Source organism: Rhineura floridana, chromosome 5 (assembly GCF_030035675.1).
Source record: "Rhineura floridana isolate rRhiFlo1 chromosome 5, rRhiFlo1.hap2, whole genome shotgun sequence".
NCBI classification, from domain to species: Eukaryota; Metazoa; Chordata; class Lepidosauria; order Squamata; family Rhineuridae; genus Rhineura; species Rhineura floridana.
The window spans coordinates 78,669,434-78,691,219 of NC_084484.1; the positions used below are offsets into that span (position 1 = coordinate 78,669,434).

At 43.1% G+C, this 21,786-nt stretch overlaps 1 protein-coding gene across 4 annotated transcripts in view; it reads right to left on the minus strand.

Annotated features, from left to right (window-relative positions):
- RPS6KA3 (ribosomal protein S6 kinase A3) overlaps window positions 1–8,009 on the minus strand; it is a 76,639-nt gene extending 68,630 nt beyond the window's left edge. For 2 of the 4 annotated variants that reach the window (XM_061627278.1, XM_061627277.1), the window contains exon 1: window positions 7,289–8,006. In XM_061627278.1, coding sequence (XP_061483262.1) covers window positions 7,289–7,366 — 78 coding nt within the window. In that variant the 5' untranslated portion in view covers window positions 7,367–8,006. Of the gene's footprint in view, window positions 1–7,288 lie in introns of all 4 variants that reach the window. The other 2 variants (XM_061627280.1, XM_061627279.1) reach the window with 2 other exon arrangements.
- Window positions 8,010–21,786: the final 13,777 nt, after the last annotated feature.

Consider the following 21,786-nt stretch of genomic DNA (forward strand, 5'->3'; position numbering starts at 1 on the left):
GAAAGGGGATTCATTATAGCAGGTCATTTCTCCAGCAGGATGACAGTAATAAAATGACACATTATCAAAGACTGTTTAGCCCTCTGGCCTGCATATAATTAAATATTAGTTTAACTCTAAAATACACACAAATAGATATATTACATATGTACATTAGTAACCACTGAAAGATGCATTACTGCATTAGGGACAGGTTAAGTAAATGCTAAGTTGTAAAGAATAGAAGTAAAAATAAGTCAATTTAGAATGGGTTGCACCACTACAAAATATTATCTATAAATATAGATGTTTCAATGCAAGATAAATTAAGTGGTAGTATAGTTACTAGTGTAGTAATTCAGCATTTCAAATATGTAACTAAACAGGACGAAAAACACAAATCACTGATAAATTAATGCAAGTTACAATACAAAAAAGACTGCAAATTTATGTAACCTGCAGTATGAGTGGGGCCCTACTGTATCTTGTAACTTCTCTAGTAAAAGATGTATGCAAAAAAGCTATGGAGGTCAAAGTTCATACTAACATTAATGGAAAATGCAAAAATTATTTTGTAGATACATGCATTTTTAGTATTTTTCTGAACTTTATATTAAGAATACACATATTACAGAAAGTAATACTATCTTCATAAGCTTCTGCAGTGTTACATCCAAATGCAGCCAATGAAAGGAACAAAATTCTTCACTATGGGTTTAAATTCTGTCTAGCTAATTCAGAAGCAAACCATTGGATCCATTGGTAATTCACATTCTAGTACCTCTTTAACTCTATAACCATCACCCAGGAAACTCAAATGTCTCACAATGCTATCATATAGGCATGAAATTTGTTTTACAGTTTCAACATTTTACATGAGCATATAGGGTTTTTTTCATTTTAGAGTTTAAATATTACTATAGCATAACTTTGTACAACTCCTTCTTCGTTATGCAGCTCAAGAAAACAAGGTCCCACCTCATAGCAGCTAACTGTCTGCATAACTTATAACACCACCACCTCTCTATCGCCATGACCAGTACTTTCCAACAGCCAGTCTCAATAAATGGCAAAGTAGTGTTCAGAAAAGGGCTGATTCTCACTTCATAACATTATATACTACAATTTGACTTTTTTCAACACTCTGATATTATAAGCAAATATTATAGCTATGATTAAATATTTAAAAGGTAAAAAACGTAACATAATTAGAACTTTGTAGAATAAAATAATGCACATTTTCCTTAATGATCTAACTAGCCATGAATCTACCAGTTTATTCTGATAAACGAGGTGGCTCTCCATTAATGTATCTTATTTTTTCCTACACACATCGATTTTTGATACAGGTCATGCATTCCAAGTGTTTGGGGGGGGGACTTAATTTCGTATGCCGCCCTGGGCTCCTACTAAGAGAAAGGGAGGGATAGAAATCTAATAAATAAATAAATAAATAAACAGACTACTGGGGCCTGAACTGGCAGTGACTGACCAGGAATGAGACCTTGGGTTCATAGCCAATAGCTCGATGAAGATGTTGACCCAGTGTGCGGCAGCTCAGAAAAAGGTGAATTCCATGCTATCCCTCCTCAAAAAGGATATTGTTTAGCATTGTAAAGGGTTCAGGAAAGGGCAACCAAAATGATCAAGGGGATGGAGTAAGCTCCCTATGAGGAAAGGTTACAACGTTTGGGGTTTCTTAGTTTAGAGAAAAGGTGTGTAAGGAGGGGGCAACTGAATGTTGGAAGATTGAGAAGCAAAGGAAGTACCTCTTCACCCTGCACATTTTAAAACTATAAAATTCACTCCCATAAGAGACACCGATGGCCATCAACTTGGATGGCTTTAGACAAAATTATGGAGAACAAGCCTGACAATAGCTGCTACCTCTGATGATTATGTGCTATTTCCACTGTCAGAGGCAGTATGCTTCTGAACACCAATTGCTGGAAACCAGAGGAAGGGAGAGTGCTGTTGCGCTCAGGTCCTGCTTGTGTGCTTCCCATAAACATCTGGTTGGCCATTGTGAGAAGAGGCTGCTGGACTAAATGGTCCACTGGCCTGATTCAGCAGCCTGTTCTTATGTTCTTAATCGACTCCAGTTGCCACTGAAAACAGGACTTTGAGAGACATACAAAGGACATTGAAATTAATCTCACTGAATCAAATGAATCTGATTATATTTAAGTCTAGGCACACAGAATGCTAGAGGCTTCTGGATCCCAATAATGTTTCAAACAAATATTATTCCTAATAATCATAAACAATCATTGTGAGCATTCCCAAGCAATACTACTATTTGTTTAATTATTAGTTAGATTATACTACATTTCTAATTATTTTATATCAAGGCCAAAGATGCACTCTATGTGTCCATTCCAATGTAGCAATCCCCACATGGAGACTACCAAAAGCTTTTTCCATGTAGCAGTACACCACATTACATTTGAAACTGTTACAAGCATACTGGCTCCACAGCATATAGCATTTCTATACCAGGGTCAGCCACATCAGGGATGTGTGGAGTTGGCACAGATATCTGGATAAGCAGATACTGGGGAGGGGCAATTCCCAATTAGAAACAAAGATAGCTGGGTTAGTGACAGGCGTGCAGACCACATGGTGACTTGCCTGCCTAGTGAGAAGATTGCAGATGTCACCCATCATCTAGAGATCCTGCTGGGAAGCAGTCAGTGGTCACGGTACTTCCTGGTGCCAGTGACATGGGCAAATGTAGTTGTGCTCCAACTTCCATCAGCCCCAGTTAGCACAGACAATGGTCAGCAATTATGCGAACTGTAGTCCAGCAACATCTGGTGGGTACCAAGTTGGCTACCCTGATGTATGGGTATTTTATATGCCAATGCTAGAAGCGTCTACGCCAAGATGGGATAGCTGGGGTGCTTGGCTTTAAAGGAAAGCAAAGATATAATGGGCATAATGGAAACCTGGTGGAACAGAGAGAACCAGTGGGACATGGTTATCTCTGGATATATACTCTACGTGGCAAGTGCTACATTAAAATGAACACTTGGCGTGCATCTTTAGCCTTTCAAAAACAAAAGGACAGCAAGGAGTACACTGGAGGTGGTTTTTCACTTTATATTAAAAGGGACATGGATAAAATCTCAAAAAGGGTGAACGCCCCCAGAGAATCACTGTGGGAGGCAATACCAGGCCCCAAAAGCAATTAACATGGTTTCTGCAAAGGTGAGGCCTGTCTCACTAATCTTTTAGAGTACTTTGGGTGTGTTACTAAGCATGTAACGGGGTGCTGGATAGTGGTATCCAGTAGACATTGTGTACTTGGACTTTCAAAATGCTTTTAATAAAGTGCTTCAGCAAAAACTCCTGAGTAAATTTAGCAGTCATGGAATAAGATGATAGATTCTCTTATGGATCAGCAACTGGTAGATTAGGAATAAATGGATAGCTCTCCCAATAAAAAGAAGAAATCCCCCAAGGATCTGTATTGGTACCAGTGCTTTTTAACTTGCTAGTAGACTATCTTAAGTTAGGAGTGAGCAAAGAACTAGCCAAGTTTGCTGATGACATCAAATTAGTCAAGATGATAAAAACCCGCAAGCTCTAAAGCAGCGATTCCCAACGTGGGTGGTAGCGCCCCTCTGGGGGTCGTTACAGCCTTTCAGGGGGGCATTGGCATGACTACAAACTTTAGGGGGGGTGTTTGGGTTCATTAGGGGGGCGATGACATTTGGCAGTCTGATGCGACAGTTGAAGCATTTAAGTTTAATTTTATTTAATACATAAATCATTAATTTTTAAACTGTTTTGTCCCCAGTTAGAATGTATTTAATAGTCTCAATTCATGGAAATAACACTATAAATAGTGTGTGCTCTTTAGTAAAGAAATTCTGAATAGCGGCCAGTGTCATATCAAGGAATGGGGATATTAGCCACGCCCCGGCACTAGGTAATGTTCCGATGCTGTCTTGAGGGATGTTGGAACCGATCACGAGAGAGTGTTTGATAAGCTTGGGTGTATTGGTGGAGGGCACATTCTTCCAACGGATGAGTGCCGTGTGCAAATGGGTGACGCAGGCAGACAGTTATTCGCTGGTTTTCTTCAGGAATAGGAAACACTCGCTACTCGTTGTTTCTGTGATGCTTACTTTTCTATAACTATGTATGTATATTAATAAATCATACTAAGAATTCAATGTGTAATCTAAGTGCAATAAAAAGGCATGATAAAAACGATCAGTAATAATCACTGAAAATACCTTTTATGCATTACTCATATTTTAAGGGAAGAATAGGAAGCATTGGTTATACTTAATCTGAGAGGGGCGCTGGGCACAAAAAGATTTTGCAAAGGGGTGTTGGGTCAAAAAAGGTTGGGTAACGCTGCGGATCTCTCCTAACTGGGTGAATGGGCAGAACATGGCAAATATGGTTGAATGTAAGTAAGCAAGTGTGAGGTGATCCACCTTGGAGCAAAAACCCTAACTTCATATATACACACTTAAGGAGTCCAAACTAGCACTGACGGACCAGGAAAGATATCTAGGGATTGTGGTAGGTAACGCAGTGAAAATGTCAACCCAGTGCACAGCAGTTATGAAAAAGCAAATTCCACCTTAGAGATAATTAGGAAAGGAATTGAAAATAAAACTGCATACCATATACACCATTATACAAATCTATGGTGTGAATATACTTTGAATACTGTGGAGAATTCTGGTCAGTGCATCTCAAAAAGGATATTTTAGAGCTGAAAAACATGCAGAAAAAGGGCAACCCAAGTATTCAAGAAGCTGGAGTAGCTTTCCTATAAAGAACATTTGGGGCTTTTTAGTTTTGAACAAAAGAGTTAGGGAGGACACGATAGAGGCAAATAAAATTAAGCATGGTGTGGTGAAAGTGGATAGAGTGATGTTTTTCTCCATCTCTGGTAACACTAAAACCTGAGGTCATCCAATAAAGTGGAATGTTGGAAGAATGACAAAGGAAGTACTTATTCACACATTTTGTATTTAAAGGCTTTAAGAAAGGATCAGACAAGTTCATGGATGGCAAAACTATCCATGCCTATGAGCCATGATAGATATATTCTACCTTCACCGTCGAAAGAGAATGCCTCTGAACACCAGCTGCTGGAGATCATGATTGTGAGAGTGCTGTAGTGCTTATGGACCTCCCAAAGGCATCTAGCTAGCGACTGTGAGAACAGAACACTGGTCTAGAAGGATCTTTGGTTTGATCCAGCAGGGCTACTCTTATGTTCTTAGATGCTGCACATAACAAGCACCACACACATTATAGGTGTATTTCAAACATTATGCTTAGCCCCTGGAATGAAATCTAGACGTACTTTTTGGAGGTCTCCATAGTGGAACTGTTATATGTCAACAGGCTGTCAAGATATGTGATCTGTAGACAAGCGATTAAAAAGTGTGATTGCTATTACATCTCTGAGGCAAAGCTGAGAACAGCTAAGTACAAAGTATGTTAAAGTGTTATAAACAGAAATAGTATTGCTCTACTTATCTATCTAAGCAGAAAGAACAAAATACTTCAGGTTGGGATGTAACAAGTCTAGAAACTGGGTAACTGGCACATGACTACAACACTTTATTACTACCAAGAAAAGGAATGAATTGATAAAATATCAGAGAGATTTTCTCAGAAATATGCCCTAAAAGTAACGTATGGAGCTAGATTATTGAAGCTTAATCAAACCACAAGAATGCTGCGTTGACTAGATAAAGAACATTGCCAGATGGATCACAAGAACTGGAGGGAAAATGTGGAGACAGATGCCTACCAATTCCTACACTGGTGCCTTTCTTACAGCAGAAGCAGGATACGAGGACTTCCCCTTTTAAAGCATGAAGAAAAAAAAGCTCTCAAGAGCAAACTATTTGTCCTGCCCAGTTAAGACCTGCGTGTGGAGGAAGTTGAGCATCCGGTCAAAAAGAGTGAGAATGGAGGAAGAGACACTAGCCAAGAAAGTAACCAAACACCATCAAAGAGAACAAAAGCAGCAAAGTCATTCAACCAGGCACACTCTACCACTGACAGCAACCCATTCCCCTTCATAATCACCCGACTCAGATGCTCTTAGCTCCAGAAAAAAAATCATATCTGGGCTGGTCCCCACAAAAAGGAGAGAAGGAAAATGATTACTGGAGAATTCCAGGGCTTTACACTTTTTAACTCCTCCTCCAACAAAATTCAGAACAGCAGCAGCATAAAGACTGGCAGATGTACATGGGAAAGTCCCTTTGCTTCCTCCCTCCTCTGACTTTATTCACCCACTGGCCTTCATTTGACCTGCAGTCACAGAGCAACTCAAGGCTCTCGCCCCTCCACTTCACTTGACCATTGTAGCTAGCAAAGAATTAAGGAGGCTATTTGAAATTAGCTTGAAAGTAATCCACAGCATTAAAGGTGGGTAAGCACATCCAGCACACGGGGGGGGGGGAGAGAAGAAAATAGGTGCTCCCACACCCAGGAGTTTATCTATCCCCAAAAAGGAGACCACACTATACACCTTTCAAGGAAGACAGAGGTGAACTGTACCCTCTCCGTTCGTTATGTCATAGATTCCCTTTATTCTCCTTGCCATTGAAATGTCCTGCCAACAGAAGAAATTTGTTCTCAGAACTAGCCGGGTTGGGGGACAATGTCAAGATAACACCTTGTGCTCTGAAATAGTCACGCCAAACCAGCTGCCCATCCCATTCCGCACCACCACCACCCCAGCATTCAGTTGCTAAAACGGATTAGAATCCTGTAGTCCACGTACACAGAGAAGGGTGGGCTTCGGAAACGCACCCCTTTGTCAATCTTTAATCCACTGCGAATGAAAGCGGACAGGACTGAAGTCGAAAGAGCGTTATAGGGCAATACTCTAGCCCGATTTAAATAATCTCAAGTACTTGGGCGAAAGGGAGATAGTTGGTAGCAAAATGGGTTGAAAAGTGGGCCACCCCCCAAAAAAGATGATCATCCAGGCAGACAAGGCGAGCCGGCGATCCTTCAACGCTTTCTCCCTGTCTCATCCCAAAGGGAGCCTCTCCTCCCAGGACATTGTAAAGAAAGACTAAAGGGGATGGGAAGAAAGGAAAGAGGAAACCCGTCTCTGTTCTGTACGAGAGACGAGGCGGAAACAGAGCCGTGATGTTCCTCTATTGAGGACAAGGTTTTTAGCTTCTCTCTTCCCCCGCCAACAGTGCCCTCCATCCTTTCTGGAGGGGGTCCTACAGCCGACACTCTACAGAGCTCCCGCACCGGAGAGGCACACGCGCTCCTCCCGCTCACACGCCGCGCTCAGGTTGCCTACCTCGGCGCTGCTACTGCTCTCAGCCGCGTTCTCTACAGCCATTTTCTGCCAGGGGTCCGCCAGCTGGGCTAACGGCATCTTTTCTCTTTAACTTCGAGTCCCCCCTGCTGCCGCCGCCTGATCCTCCTCAGAGCACCGCTAAGGGTCAGAGTCAGGATTTTCCTTTTTCCTCTTCCTCCCCCCCCCCCGATAAGGGGAGGAGACTGTCGGGACGCTTCCCCCACTAGAAAGGAAGGACGAGGCAAGGCTGCCCACGCGGGCGCGGAAAGGAATTCAGCCAGAAGCTTGGCGCCGCTGCCAGGCAGATCCAACCTCAGCGCCTGACTCGTCCAGCAGGGCTATTACTGCTGCCCCCACCGCTACTCACTCCTCTTCCGCTCTAAACATGGCGGCCCCCAAGACGTACCTGCCTGTCAAACCGGGGCTGGTGGCGTCATCCCCGAGGGCGGGACTAGCCCAGCCAATCAGCGGCAGCCCCAGGTAGTAAAAGGACGGAGTCACGGGTGCGGTGGGGGATGAGGGCAGTTCTGGTCTGGGTGTGAGTGACTGGTAGGCGTGGGAGCGAAAGGCAGGCAGGCTGGGGACTCCGGATACGTGACGAGTTTTTCTTTTCTGGTCACAGCCACTTGAGCGAGGTGCGGGAGACAGAGTGTACTCTGCAGGCACGGGGACAGCCTTTCTGCCTGTCGCTACTACTACTACCAATCACATCGCTTGCACTCTGCCGAATGTTATAGTGTATAAGCGATGAAGTGATCTGGCACAAGTGCTATAATGCCACCCACACAGTTATGACGGCAACGCATTTAAGAATCTTTCTGAGATAATCCGCCGGAAGTAATTAGCTGTGTACCTACACGTCTAACTACACTTGCGTTTGCATAAAATCTTCATAAAACAGTATTTTGGCTTTTTAAAAATGCTTTGTTAGACCTGGCCTTTGCACTCCGAAGTTTATATTAGATTGGAAAAGCCCTGCAGCACTTCAAAGGAATCCCAAGTACGTGTAACACAGCCTTGTTTATACATATTCATATCCAGTTAGCCTTAACTCTTCTCTTGGATTCCCTCCCTTTGTAGTTTATCCACTGATGAAAATAATATGGTAGGCATTGATTGGTCTGTTTTGCTTATTTTAAACTGTAAAGACCCATGTTCGTTTGGACTGCTTTAAATAATTGTTTTTGTTTCGAATTAAGTATACTTTCAATGTGCATTTTTAGGGTGTTTCCATACTGTCGCTATTATCTAGTGGGGTTCAGTCACATACGGGCAAATTTAGGTTTCACAACAGTGCAGAATGCACGGGTATGATAATGCTTTGAAGTTTCCCTAATACCCGCTTTGCTATGTAGGTATCTGGCTTTATCCAGTCTAGGCTGCTGCCATTGTGTTGTATTCAACTCAGTTCTACTCAGAGTAGATCCACTGAAATGAATGAACCTTGGGTAATTAATTAATGAGTAGGGCTTGCATTGAATGCTACCAGTTTGACTCTTGGAACATTATCATGAAGGAAGAGGATTCTTCCATTGCTTGATGAGTTTTAGGGTTCACTGCTGTTTTCTGACATGCGAAATAGCATCTGAGAATGGACAGGCGTTTTATTTATTTGCCTATACCTAGTCTCTGGTCACAGGAGCATATTGGCTCCAATGTGTATATTATAAAAGAAAAGGCAGTTATTGCATATATTGCACATATTCTCCAAGACCAGTATTAAGCATTACATTTTTGCTAAGGAATTATTTCATCAAATATTTCTAAGTTATTGTGACTCATTGCCCTTTTTATGCAAACAGTTGCAATAAATGCTCATCTGTATTATTCTTTGCAAACAGAAGGACCTTATTACTGTGTTAGTATCAAAATCGTTTATAAAATTCATGTATTATTTTTCCATAAGATTTCAGGGGTAGGATTTAAGCCATCATATTTGTACTTGTTGCTCTAAACCTGTTGACTTAATTGTAGTGATCACAAACCCACTTATCTGGAACTAATCTCAATTGAAATCAGTTTTATTTCCAAATATATGACCATGAGTGTTACGCTGCAGTATTTACATCAGTAAGGACATATTATATCTGTTCTTCTAGTGGTTTTACTTCAATTGATCTCAAAGTGACCAAGCTTCGTAAATAAAATATAAAGGAAATTTAAAAAAACTGAAATCCCCAGGTGGGCAATACTTTCATTTGGACCAATGAAAACAACACAACATAGAGAACAAGCTTTCAAATTCTCCAGAACTCTTCATCAGGATGGATATTACACAGATCAGGGGGGTTATTTCCATCCCTGTTTCTTCCTCCTACTTCGTAGAACATCTGTCATGATAAAAATTCTGCAGAACTCAAAAGCTTGCTCACTATGGTAGAACATTTTGGTTGTCCAAATGAAGATATTGTCCAGTAATGAATTTTGGAACCTTTATATAAAGTGCAAGAATGCTCCTTTGAGGAATTAGTGGTGGAGGCAAGGGCTGTAGGAGGATGTAGTCTTATGACATAACTGTACATGTTATTTTCCACAGCATACATTATTTGTCTATACATAGTTGGTCATTAGTGATGATAAATATGAGGATGCTCACATGTGATATCATATGTGCAATCAGCATGATCATTTTAGCATGTGGGTAGCTTCCTATGTTCTTGGCTTCCTGAAGTGTAATTGGCATTCACCAGGAATTTAGAGTTCCTGCCAGAGTGTTCTGATGTAATATTGAGAATGTGGATGTGGGCAGGACTATTGTAGCCTCAACAAACGGGAGTTCTAACAAAGTGCATTTGAATAAACAAGGATGTTCCACTCCTATTTTTGATTTTGGAAGAGGCCCAAAGTCACACTCTTAAATTGCTTAGGGCCACAATCCTAAATATGCTTAAGATTTACTTTTAACTAAACCTGTATAGGATTGCACTGTAAAGCACCTCAGAAGGCATAGCTTTTCTATCTGTATAGTCTTCTTCCTGAGTGCAAAAATGGTATGTGTATGTCTGTATCTCTATCGATATATGTATATAATCTTCAGATAAAGGAAATCCTAACATTCTAGAAGGCATGTGACAGCAATAATATTTATTTTATTACATTTATATCCTGTCTTCCCTCCATGGAACTCAAGATAGTGTACATCTGGAAGGTCTCTGGTTTTTCACTTTCCATCACCTCACCTGGCATAGCCAATGGCTGGGAATGATAGGAGTTATAGTCCAACAACATTTGGAGGGCTACAGATTCCTTATCCCTGGCATACATGGGTCTTCCCCACCCCTTTTCATAATTGCAACAATTTGTGAGGTAGGTTAGGCTGAGAAACAGAGATTGGCCCAAGGTTACCCCGTGACTTTCATAGCTGACTGTAGATTTGGTTTCCCTAGTCTTAGCCTTACACTCTAACCTCTATCCCATATTATTGTTGTGTGTCTCCCCAATCACCGAGCGGTGAGATCTCAGGGGTCCCTGTGCTCATCCAGGGTTTGGTTTCCTTTGGGAAGAAGGTCAGCGGTGATGGCGGTGTCTTTATGAAATATGGTTTATTTATTTACACACATTCCAACCTGAGCTTAGGATGGAGGGGTTCAAGGCATCAGCAGTCCAATATCCAGCTTTTCCATCTGGGTTGCAGGAAGCATCCTAAAGCCATGGTGCAGAGGGATAGCCTCTTTGCCTGCCTGCAGCCCCAGCCATTCTGAAGACACAACTAAAAACACTCAAAGCACAAACGTCTGCTAGCAGCCGGGGGGGGGGGGAGGCTCTCCTGAAGAGTTTTAATGACAAAAAGATCTTCCTGGACCATTTTACCAGTTGCTGGGCAACTGACAGACCCATTATCCTACCTGGCCACTTTATTTGTTTAACAAAAGAAATTCATCTGGCCAGCAGCGCCAGCCCCAAGGCACAGGATTCCAAATCAGAGGCTGGAAAGGGGACCCACAGGAATCATCCATTCCAACCCCCATCCTCATAACACTATCAAGAGTGAGGATGAAGTAGATTGGGCCTCACGCCAAGCCCTGATCTCTTCCGAACTCCACTGGCCATTTTGACAACTGGGTGGGACCGCCCACCTCTGACACCTGATGTTACAATGGCATCAGGTGAAGCATTTTCCTTTGCTTCTGTGGTTTTGTGGTACAGGGGTTTGTGGACACTAATGATCTCTCAGCGGCTTTCGATACCATCGACCATGGTATCCTTCTGGGGAGACTGGCTGAGTTGGGAGTGGGAGGTACTGCATGGCAGTGGTTCCGCTCCTACTTGGCAGGTCATCTCCAGAAGGTGGTGCTTGGGGAACATTGCTCAGCACCCTGGATTCTCCAGTATGGGGTTCCACAGGGGTCAGTTCTGTCCCCCATGCTGTTCAACATCTACATGAAACCGTTGGGTTCGGTCATACGGAACTTTGGAGTGCGTTGCCATCAGTATGCTGATGACACGCAGCTCTATTTCTCCTTTTCATCTTCTTCAGGTGAGGCTGTCAATGTGCTGAACCGGTGCCTGGCTGCGACAATGGACTAGATGAGGGCTAATAAACTGAGGCTCAATCCAGACAAGACTGAGATGTGGCTAGTGGGTGGTTCTTCTGACCAGATGGTGGATGTCCAACCTGTCCTGGATGGGGTTGCACTCCCCCTGAAGGAGCAGGTTCATCGCTTGGGGGTTCTCCTAGAACCATCTCTGTCACTTAAGGCTCAGGTAGCCTTGGTGGCACAGAGTGCCTTCTACCAACTTCGGTTGGTGGCCTAGCTGCGCCTCTATCTGGACAGGGATAACCTGGCTTCAGTTGTCCATGCTCTGGTAACCTCCAAGTTAGATTACTGCAATGCACTCTATGTGGGGCTGCCTTTGAAGACGGTTCGGCTGTGGGGCGGTATACAAACACATTCAATCAATCAATCAATCAATCAATAATCAGCTGATCTAAGGCACCTCAAACCCCATTTTGTTTGTGGGCATGATTTGAAATCAAACCATGTGGGCAAAGGTCTGCACTGATATGATGTATAGTGTAAGGCCTTGTGGATCAGAATTTCCCCACTGCTGCTTGAGAAATCAAATGGGTTGCATAGGTATAATTAAACGGGGTTCTGAAATAGTATAAGGGACAGTATAGCCAGTATGCTACAGTATTTGGTTTTATTCACTTGTTATCTTTTGAACATTTCTTGCATTGTTATTAGCACAGCATGCTGAGCACATGATGATCCCTTTTATTCTGTGTGTTTTTAAAATGGAGTGGGAAATGTGTGGCCCTCCCCATGTTGCTTTGCAACAACTGCAACATCCCTCACAACTGGCCATGCTAACTATGGCTGATCGGAGTTGGAATCCAACAATATCCAAAGGGCCACGTGTTTTCTACCCCCCTTTTAAAAATAATAATAATAATAATGACTGTTGACAATTACTGCAGAACTGTAAACATCTGCAAGACTTGCACTCAAGTGTTAAATTGATCTGCTTCTTGACCTGAGAGCACCCTGCTTCTAATTATTAGCTTGGAGAGTAAATAAGAAGTCACAGTGACAGGAAGCATCCCTTTAAAGACATGAATCATTGTCACATTTAGGCTGAGATGTTGTTTGTCACTGATGAACCTACCATGTGCAACAGCCTCCCCTCAGAAATTAGGCATGCATCAACCTTATTGGATTTTCGGTGCATCTTGAAGACTCACCTTCATTCAAGACTTCCTCAACCAATGGTAATTGGTCTGACTCATAACATCAGCACTATTGTGTCAGAATTATTAAGTTATTGGATAGTTGTTTTTTTGTAGTATGTTTTATTTCATTGTAAACTGTTTTAGATATTTGTAATATAAAGCAGTACAGAACTGTTTTTAAATAAATAAATGTACAAACTCAAATACATCAGAAGCCACAAAAGAAGCCATTTTGTGGCCAGCAGGCCTGTATGCATATATAGCATTATCCATGCTAGAGAGGTCTTCATGTTGTCCTATTTAAAACGTGTAGCAATTAAACCTTTGAAAACATATCCTTACTGTTGATGAATGGTGGATAGCGGAAGGAGAGGCCAGCAGTCATAGATTCTGCACTTCCAAGAGTCTTCAGGATGTATAATGAGTTACTATCACTGGTATTTATATAGGGCTGCCTTTCCTTTGATGACTGGACACTTCAGTTGATTCAGAATGCAGGAGATACATGTAAGCCCTATTCAGTTGTTCTCCACACAATCATAATTGCTTGAAGAAATAGATCTGGGCTGGGCCCCATGTTGAGGGAATGTCTAAGTGGGGAAGCCTGCTGTTTACATAGTCTCTCCTTGTGATTTTATCCTTGTCTTATTATACAGCCACGAGAGTGGCTGTATACTACAGCCAGTGTGGATTTTTCACATTCCACCATGTTAAATTGAAAATACCCCCATGCCATTCTGAAGCTTCCCATAAACTCATTTCAAAACAAAACCTTACAAAACTTATAGTCTTGAACTCAAATGCTTGCTTAACAACCCTCTAAATTTTCAGTCAGAGAGTCAGAGAATAGAGAGTTCAGAGTCTAATAAGAGAGAGGAAAACCCCAGATCTCTTTTGGACTTTTTTCTCTGAGTTCTCATAATCTGTTGAAATTCATGAAAACACACAGAGTACCTGAAATCCTATTACTGACCTTGCCCCATACTCTGACCTTCATCTTCTGCAGTTTAAAAATTTAAAAAATGCCTGGCTGATATTTAATTAATTTAAGAAATTTAGCATTGAACTCAATGATAGTATCAGGTATGCTCAGTAAGAACCAACTGTCAGTGTTCTAAGAGCCAGACTCACAGCTGCTGGGCTTCCCTAATCAGGGGGCCACACTCACACCAGACTTTGATTTCATAGAATCATAGAGTTGGAAGGGGCCTTGTAGGCCATCGAGTCCAACCCCCTGCTCACAACAGGAAATCCACAGCTAGAGCATCTCCCGCAGATAGCTGTCCAGCCTCTGCTTGAAGACATCCAGCGAAGGGGATCCCACCACCTCCCTAGGCAGTTGGTTCCATGGCGAACTGCCCTTACTGTCAAGAAGTTCCTTCTAATGTCCAATCTGAATCTATGCTCCTGCAACTTAAAACCATTAGACCTAGTCCTACCCTCTGGGGCAGCAGAGAACAAATCTGTACCCTCCTCTATGTAACAGCCCTTCAGGTACTTAAAGAGTGCAATCATGTCACCCCTCAGCCTTCTCTTCACCAGACTGAACATGCCAAGTTCCTTCAACCTTTCCTCATAAGACTTGTTCTCCATACCGGCTATCATCCTTGTCGCCCTCTTCTGAACCTGCTCTAACTTGTCTATTTCTTTCTTAAAATGAGGCGCCCAGAACTGAACGCAGTATTCCAGATGAGGCCTGACTAATGCAGAATATAGTGGGACTATTACTTCCCTCGACCTGGAAACTATAGCTCTGTTTATGCAGCCCAAAACCGCATTTGCCTTTTTTGCCGCAGCATCACACTGCTGGGTCATGTTCAACTTGCGATCCACTACAATTCCAAGGTCCTTCTCACACACACTACTGCTAAGCCGGGTATTTCCCATCCTGTACCCGTGCATTTTGTTTTTGTGGCCTAAATGCAAAATCCTGCATTTGTCTTTATTGAATGTCATTTTATTAATTTCAGCCCAATTTTCTAGTCTATCCAGGTCCATTTGGATTTTATTCCTGTCTTCCATTGTGTTAGCTATCCCTCCCAGTTTCGTATCATCCGCAAACTTCATAAGGCTTCCCTCCACCCCATCATCTAAGTCATTGATAAAAATATTGAAGAGTATCGGCCCCAGGACAGAACCCTGTGGCACTCCACTCGAAACCTCCTTCCAGTCCGAAGCAGAGCCACCGATGACCACTCTTTGAGTACGGTTTTCCAACCAGTTGTGAATCCATCTGACAGTATTTCCATCTAATCCGCATTTGACCAGTTTGCTAATCAAAAGGTCGTGGGGGACTTTGTCAAACGCTTTGCTGAAATCTAGATAGATGACATCTACAGCATTTCCACCATCTACTAAGCTAGTGACCCGATCAAAAAAAGAGATGAGATTAGTCTGATAGGATTTTTTCTTGATGAACCCATGCTGGCTCCTACTAATCACAGCATTGTCATCTAGATAGTTGCCAATGGACTCTTTTATTATCTGTTCTAATATCTTTCCTGGTATTGAAGTCAGACTGACCAGCCTGTAATTCCCCGGATCTTCTTTTTTACCCTTTCTAAAGAGCGGGACGACGTTTGCCCGTCTCCAATCCTCCGGCACCTCTCCCGTTCTCCAGGATTTCTCAAAGATGATGGCAAGAGGTTCCGAGAGTACATCAGCAAGTTCCTTCAATACTCTGGGATGCAGTTCATCAGGCCCTGGAAATTTGAACTCATTTAGGTTAACTAGGTATTTCCTGACTATCTCAATAATCAATCTTGAACTGCAATCCCAACCCCTTACTGAGATTGCTACCGATGTAAGGTTGCACACTGTTCCCTTTTTGGGAGAAAACGAAGGCAAAATAGGCATTAAGCAGTTCTGCCTTTTCCTTGTTATCTGTCAACATTTTGCCATCCTCACTGAGCAGCAGTCCCACCGTTTCCTTGGTTTTTCTCTTGCTTCGAACATACCTGAAAAACCCCTTTTTGTTGTTCCGCGCTTCCCTCACCAGCCTCAGCTCATTCTGGGTTTTAGCTTTCCTTACGCTATTCCTGCAAGCCCGAGCCGCTCGTCAGTACTCTTCCTTGGTTTATACATGCTCTTTATACATGCTCTTTTTTACTTTTACCTCCTCCACCAGTCTTCCGTGTAGCAACATTGGCTTTTTCCGATGTCTTCCGTTTTTCTTCCCCTTTGGAATTGTTTGCGATTGCGCTTTTTGTAATACGTTCTTCATGAACTCCCACGCTTCGTGGGCTCCTTTTTTCTTTAGTCTATCTAGCCACGGGATCCTACCCATCATTTCCCTGAGCTTGCTAAAATCGGCTTTCCTGAAATCCAAGGTCCATATTTGACTATATTCTTCTTTGGTTCCCCAGAATCACGAATTCCAGCATTACGTGGTCACTTTCCCCCAAGGTACCGACCGCTTTAATTCCCGTGACCAATTCGTCCCTGTTAGTTAAGATCAGGTCCAGGATTGCCGATCCCCTTGTTCCTTCTTCTACTTTTTGAAAGAGGAAATTATCAGCAAGGCCCATCAGGAATTTGTTGGAGACTTTGTGCTTCACAGAGTTTGTCTCCCAGCAGATATCCGGGTAGTTGAAGTCCCCCATCACTACTACCTTCTTGCCTCCTTGAGATTTCAGAGATTTGTTTGAGAAAGGCCTCGTCTACCACCTCTTCTTGGCCAGGGGGTCTGTAGTAGACTCCTACTACCATGTCGGTTTTATTTGTTTCTCCATTTATTTTTACCCAAATGGTCTCTACCGGACCACTTTGTTCGCTCTCTTGGATTTCCATAGAGGTGTATTTGTCTTTGACGTATAACGCTACTCCCCCTCCTTTTCTGTTGCTTCTATTCTTTCTGTAGAGTTTATATCCTTGAATGGCTATATTCCAATCATGGGAGTCATCCCACCAAGTCTCTGTTATCCCTATGAAGTCATATTTGCCTTGATGCACTAAGACTTCAAGCTCCTCTTGCTTGTTTCCCAAGCTCCGCGCGTTGGTATATAGACACCAGAAGTCTCTTTTGTCCTGATTGGATTCCTCCGTTAATATACCGTGAGCTTTGCTGTGCATCCCTTTCTCTCTCCCAGTGTCTCCTGTACCCTTCAAATCCTTGCGTTTACAACCCGTTGTCTTTGGATCGGTATTTAAGCTATCATCTCCATCCCCCAGAGGCTTTAGTTTAAAGCCCTCTTGATGAGTTTTGCCATACTTCTGCCCAAGAGATCCTTCCCAGTCCTCGTGAGGTGCAGCCCATCTCTTGCCAACAGTCCCCCCTCCAAGAAGCTTAGACCATGGTCCCAGAATCCAAACCTCTCCCGTCGACACCATCTGCGTAACCAGTTGTTGACCTGCAGTATCTTCCCTTCCCTTTGTAGTCCTCTATCCTTCACGGGAAGAATTGACGAGAAGACCACCTGCGCCCCAAAATCCTTGACCTTCCTACCCAGAGCCTCATAGTCTGAGGTGATCTGTTCCAAGGTGTTTCTGGCCATGTCATTCGTGCCCACATGAATGAGGAGAAAGGGGTACCTATCTTGGTTCCCAATGAGCCTCGGCAGGTTGTCAGTAATGTCCCGGATGCGTGCCCCAGGGAGACAAGAGACTTCCCGATTCATTTTATCCGGCTGGCATACCGGTGCCTCTACCCCCCTGAGCAATGAGTCTCCAACCACCAGCACCCTCCTCTTTTTGCCGCGAGCGGTGGTTGCATCAGCTTCCTTCTTCTGGGGTGTGGAGTCTTCCTTTGCAGCCAGTGACTCTTGATGCAGGTGAGTTTGTTGAGGCTCTTCAGGGGTGCTGTCTGCCGAGAGACGCTGAAAGCAATTTGTTAGTTGCGGCATTTCACTTAAGACAGTCATGGCTTCCCCCAAATAATCCTGGGAAGTGTAGTTTGTGAAGGGTGCTGAGAGGAGACTTCTATTCCACTGACAGAGCTCCAGTGGCCAGAGTGGTTTAACAGTCAGCCACTCTGATTGAAGCTCTGTGAGGGGAACAGGGCATCTCCTAGTAACTCTCAGGACTCTTGACTAACTACACTTCCCAGGATTCTTTGAGAGAAGACATGACTGTCCAAAGTGAAATAAAGGCCTGGTGTGAATGTGGCCAGGGACCACTTTGGTTTAAATTGGGGGGGGAGGCTACATGTGCCTGCTGTAGAATAAAAAGGCGGGGGAAATGCTGAAAAGCAATGATACTGTACAAAAAAAAATTGTTTTGGAAAGGAAAGGGGCTTCCCCTCTGCCCAGTGCCCACCCATCCAATCTCCTCCCCCTCCTCCTACCCTCTCTGCCCCTCCCCCGGATCAGTGTTGGACTTTGACCTGGGAGACCAGGGTTCAAATCCTCACACAGCCATGAAGCTCACTGTGTGACCTTGGGCCAGTCACTGCCTCTCAGCCTCAGAGGAAGGCAATGGTAAACCACCTCTGAATACCATTTACCATGAAAACCCTATTCATAGGGCCGCCATAAGTCGGGATCAACTTGAAGGCAGTCCATTTCCATTTTCAAACATGACTGCACAGAAATAAATCCCATTGAATTCAAAACGTATTCAAATGATCAAACCCACCCTTCTCCCTCCTATCCACTCCCTCTTGCCCCTTCCTTTGCCCCTCCCTCCCCCTCCCTTCCAATCCCCTCATCCTCCCCCTCCCCTTCATCCTCCCCCTCCCCTTCATCCTCCCCCTCCCCTTCATCCTCCCCCCTCCAGTTCGTCCTCCCCACGGTCAGTTTTACCTAAGCATGATTGCATGGGAGGAAAGCATGCAAATGATCAAACCTGCCCTCCCCACCCTCTTCCTTTGCCCCCTTCCAATCCACTCCTTCCCCCCCTCCTCCTCCTCCCCCCCATGGTCAGTTTTACCTATCCTAACCATAACTGCATAGGAGTAAATCCCATTGAACTCAATAAGCATGCAAATTATCAGACCTGCCTTTCTCCTCCTTCCCCTCTCCTCTCCCTTCTTCTTCCCCTCGTCCTCCGCTGATTTCTGCAAAGCAGTGGAAATGGAAACAAGCGCTGCTGCTCAAGGGTTAAAAAGGCGCAATTCCCCCACTAGCACGGCCCCCCCACTAAGCGCGGGGCCCAATTGGTCCAGTCGGTATTTTGCCGTACCTGAGGCTGATGACAAATTGAGGCAGACCCATAGTAGTCATAGAGGCCATGAATTTTCAATCTAGCCTACTAATAACAGCCTCAACATGAATGTTGAAGTCCCCTTGAACAATCAACCTGGGGCTCTTCAACACCACACTTGAGACCGACATTGGGCAGAAGGGTGGGTGGTACACTGGCAGCATGCATAGTCTGTATCACTGGCCCAACACCAGATGCAGGGCCTCAAAGCCCACTCCTGAGTAGAGAGAACTCCTGGCAAGGCAGATGGGATCCCTGTGGATCATAGTAACTCACCTCCTCCCAGCTCTCCAGCCTGGATTGATGCTGCAGTAAATACCCAGGTGGGCAAAGCTGAGTGATATCCACTACATCCAGCTCACCCTCTTGGTAATACACATCTGACTGTTGTTGTTAAAATTTGTATCCGACCCTTCCTCCCAAAAGGAGCTCACTTGATCATGGATGAATATGGTTTTATGACAAATCGAGCTGTAACTCAATAATAGCAGCACCAGACCAGGCCCACTAGTAGCTGAGCTGTCAGATGTCTGAGAGATGGATGGAGACATACAAGGAAAGAGAGTGTGCACACATCTATATCTCTTTCTCTAGATGTCTCTACGATGTCCCTGCTCTTTCTTTTAATGACAATACTAGGCCTTTACCTCAGCAAGCAACATCTTCCATCACATACTAAGTAACACTGCCACCTTTACTTCAGGTCCAATACTTGCTCTCTTTAAGATATAAGGACGTGTATTAATCTTATTATTTCACCAGTGTTACTTTCCCTCAGTAATTGAGCAATAGGCATGAGATAATGAAGATAACAGTGGATTTATTATTCAGAGCTTGGAAAAGTTACTTTTTTGAACTACAACTCCCATCAGCCCAGTCCAGTGACCATGCTGGCTGGGTCTGATGGGAGTTGTAGTTGAAAAAAAGTAACTTTTCCAAGCTCTGTTATTATTTCACATTTGAAAGGTATTACACAATAAGAAGCCACTTTGTTCTCCTCCAGCTCATATAGTCAAGTTCCTAGGTTTTACTAATTATATTAACTACTAATGATTCCCTCTTACATTCATACTCCATCTGTCCTAGACCCCACTCAAATACTAGACCCTGTGTCTTTTTATCTAACTCTTCAACCACCACAGATCTAACTGAACCTGGCTCCTACTCCTAACTGTTTCTTCTCACCCCTCAAACACCACTTACCTCTAAACATATCACATGTCTCCTCCTTCCCATTCTCCTAGCCAATCACCACCCATATTCAAATACTCACTCCCTGTCACTCCTTTTACTCACTCTCATGCACTACTTACCATGAATAATATATATAAAAACAAGTGACATCACAGTCTCATCTTACCCGATGCTTTAATTCTTACCTCTGACATAGGAGCAACTCTATTGATCTCCCTTTGCTGTCATTGTCCAAATATATTTTGGAATGCTCATTCAACCATCCTCAACACCACTACTCACTCCTCATCCAACCATCCAACCACAGTCATGCACAATCAATCATATATCTACACTAACGATTTGCCAGCTTATATCCATCCAATGGATATCTATATAAACTGGACAGTAGCTGCTAGAGCTGTGCATAAACCCCAATTTGTGGCTCTGATGTAAATACAGACCAGGCCCAATCCGGTCAGGACAGATTCAGACCCGATCCAGATCTAGATCACAATCTGTATATTACATTGCAAAACCAAAATGGCCATAACATCCTTGTTTTTTAACCTAGAGACATGGAATTTGGAGACATGATCCCTGCTGTATAAGGGCATAAACCTGCCAAGCTGCAGGTGGGTAGCTCCAGGGGATGTCATGTTAACCACCTTTAAAGTTTGCTTTTTCCAAAAAATAATTTTATTTTTTAAAATAGACTGTGAGTGCTCTGTCATGCCATACTCCTGTGTTACCTTGTTCCATCCTTCATTTTTCCCCAAGAAAGTTAAAAAAACATCCCTGTCATATAGAGAGCAAATTTCCAGTAGCAGTAAAAAAACAACAACACTATTTAATATTAATAATATTTACTGTGGTTAGCAATAATAGTAATAATTCTGAACTTAGAATGCTGGCAATAATAATAATGTGTAACCATACAAGCTGCCTACGTATTGCTGTTGTGGGTAGCAACATAAATAATAATAATAATACTCAATTCAGAAAACTGTGGGTTAATATGCCCACAAGATTTAATGATAATTATTAGCAATCAGAATTGAATAAAAAAACTTTTTTAAAAAAATATATAAATAAGGATGGGACTTGGATTGATTTGGAAAGAACAGAAAACACACAGACTGAACAAATGCCACCCAACCCCCACCAAACATTTCTAAGAGAAGTTACAAAAGATGTCTGCATTTTCAGACTTCGTCCCTTCCAATGACTATGATTAGAGAGTGTTGGGTGGGGTGATAACATTCTAGCCTTCCTCCCTGTCTCCCCACCCTGGTGTTCTCCATTATGGTGTTGTAGTTGCTCCACTTCATAAGACAGCCTGCCTGAGTTCATTAGAGACTGTTATGAGTTACAGATCTGTACAAATCTCTTCAAATTTATTTGGGACCAACCAATCTGCTCTATAGAGATCTGTAGGTGATTTAATCCAATTTGGACAGGATACAAATAGGCCCCAATTGGCCCTCTTTGGTTTGTGATTTGTACAAATACA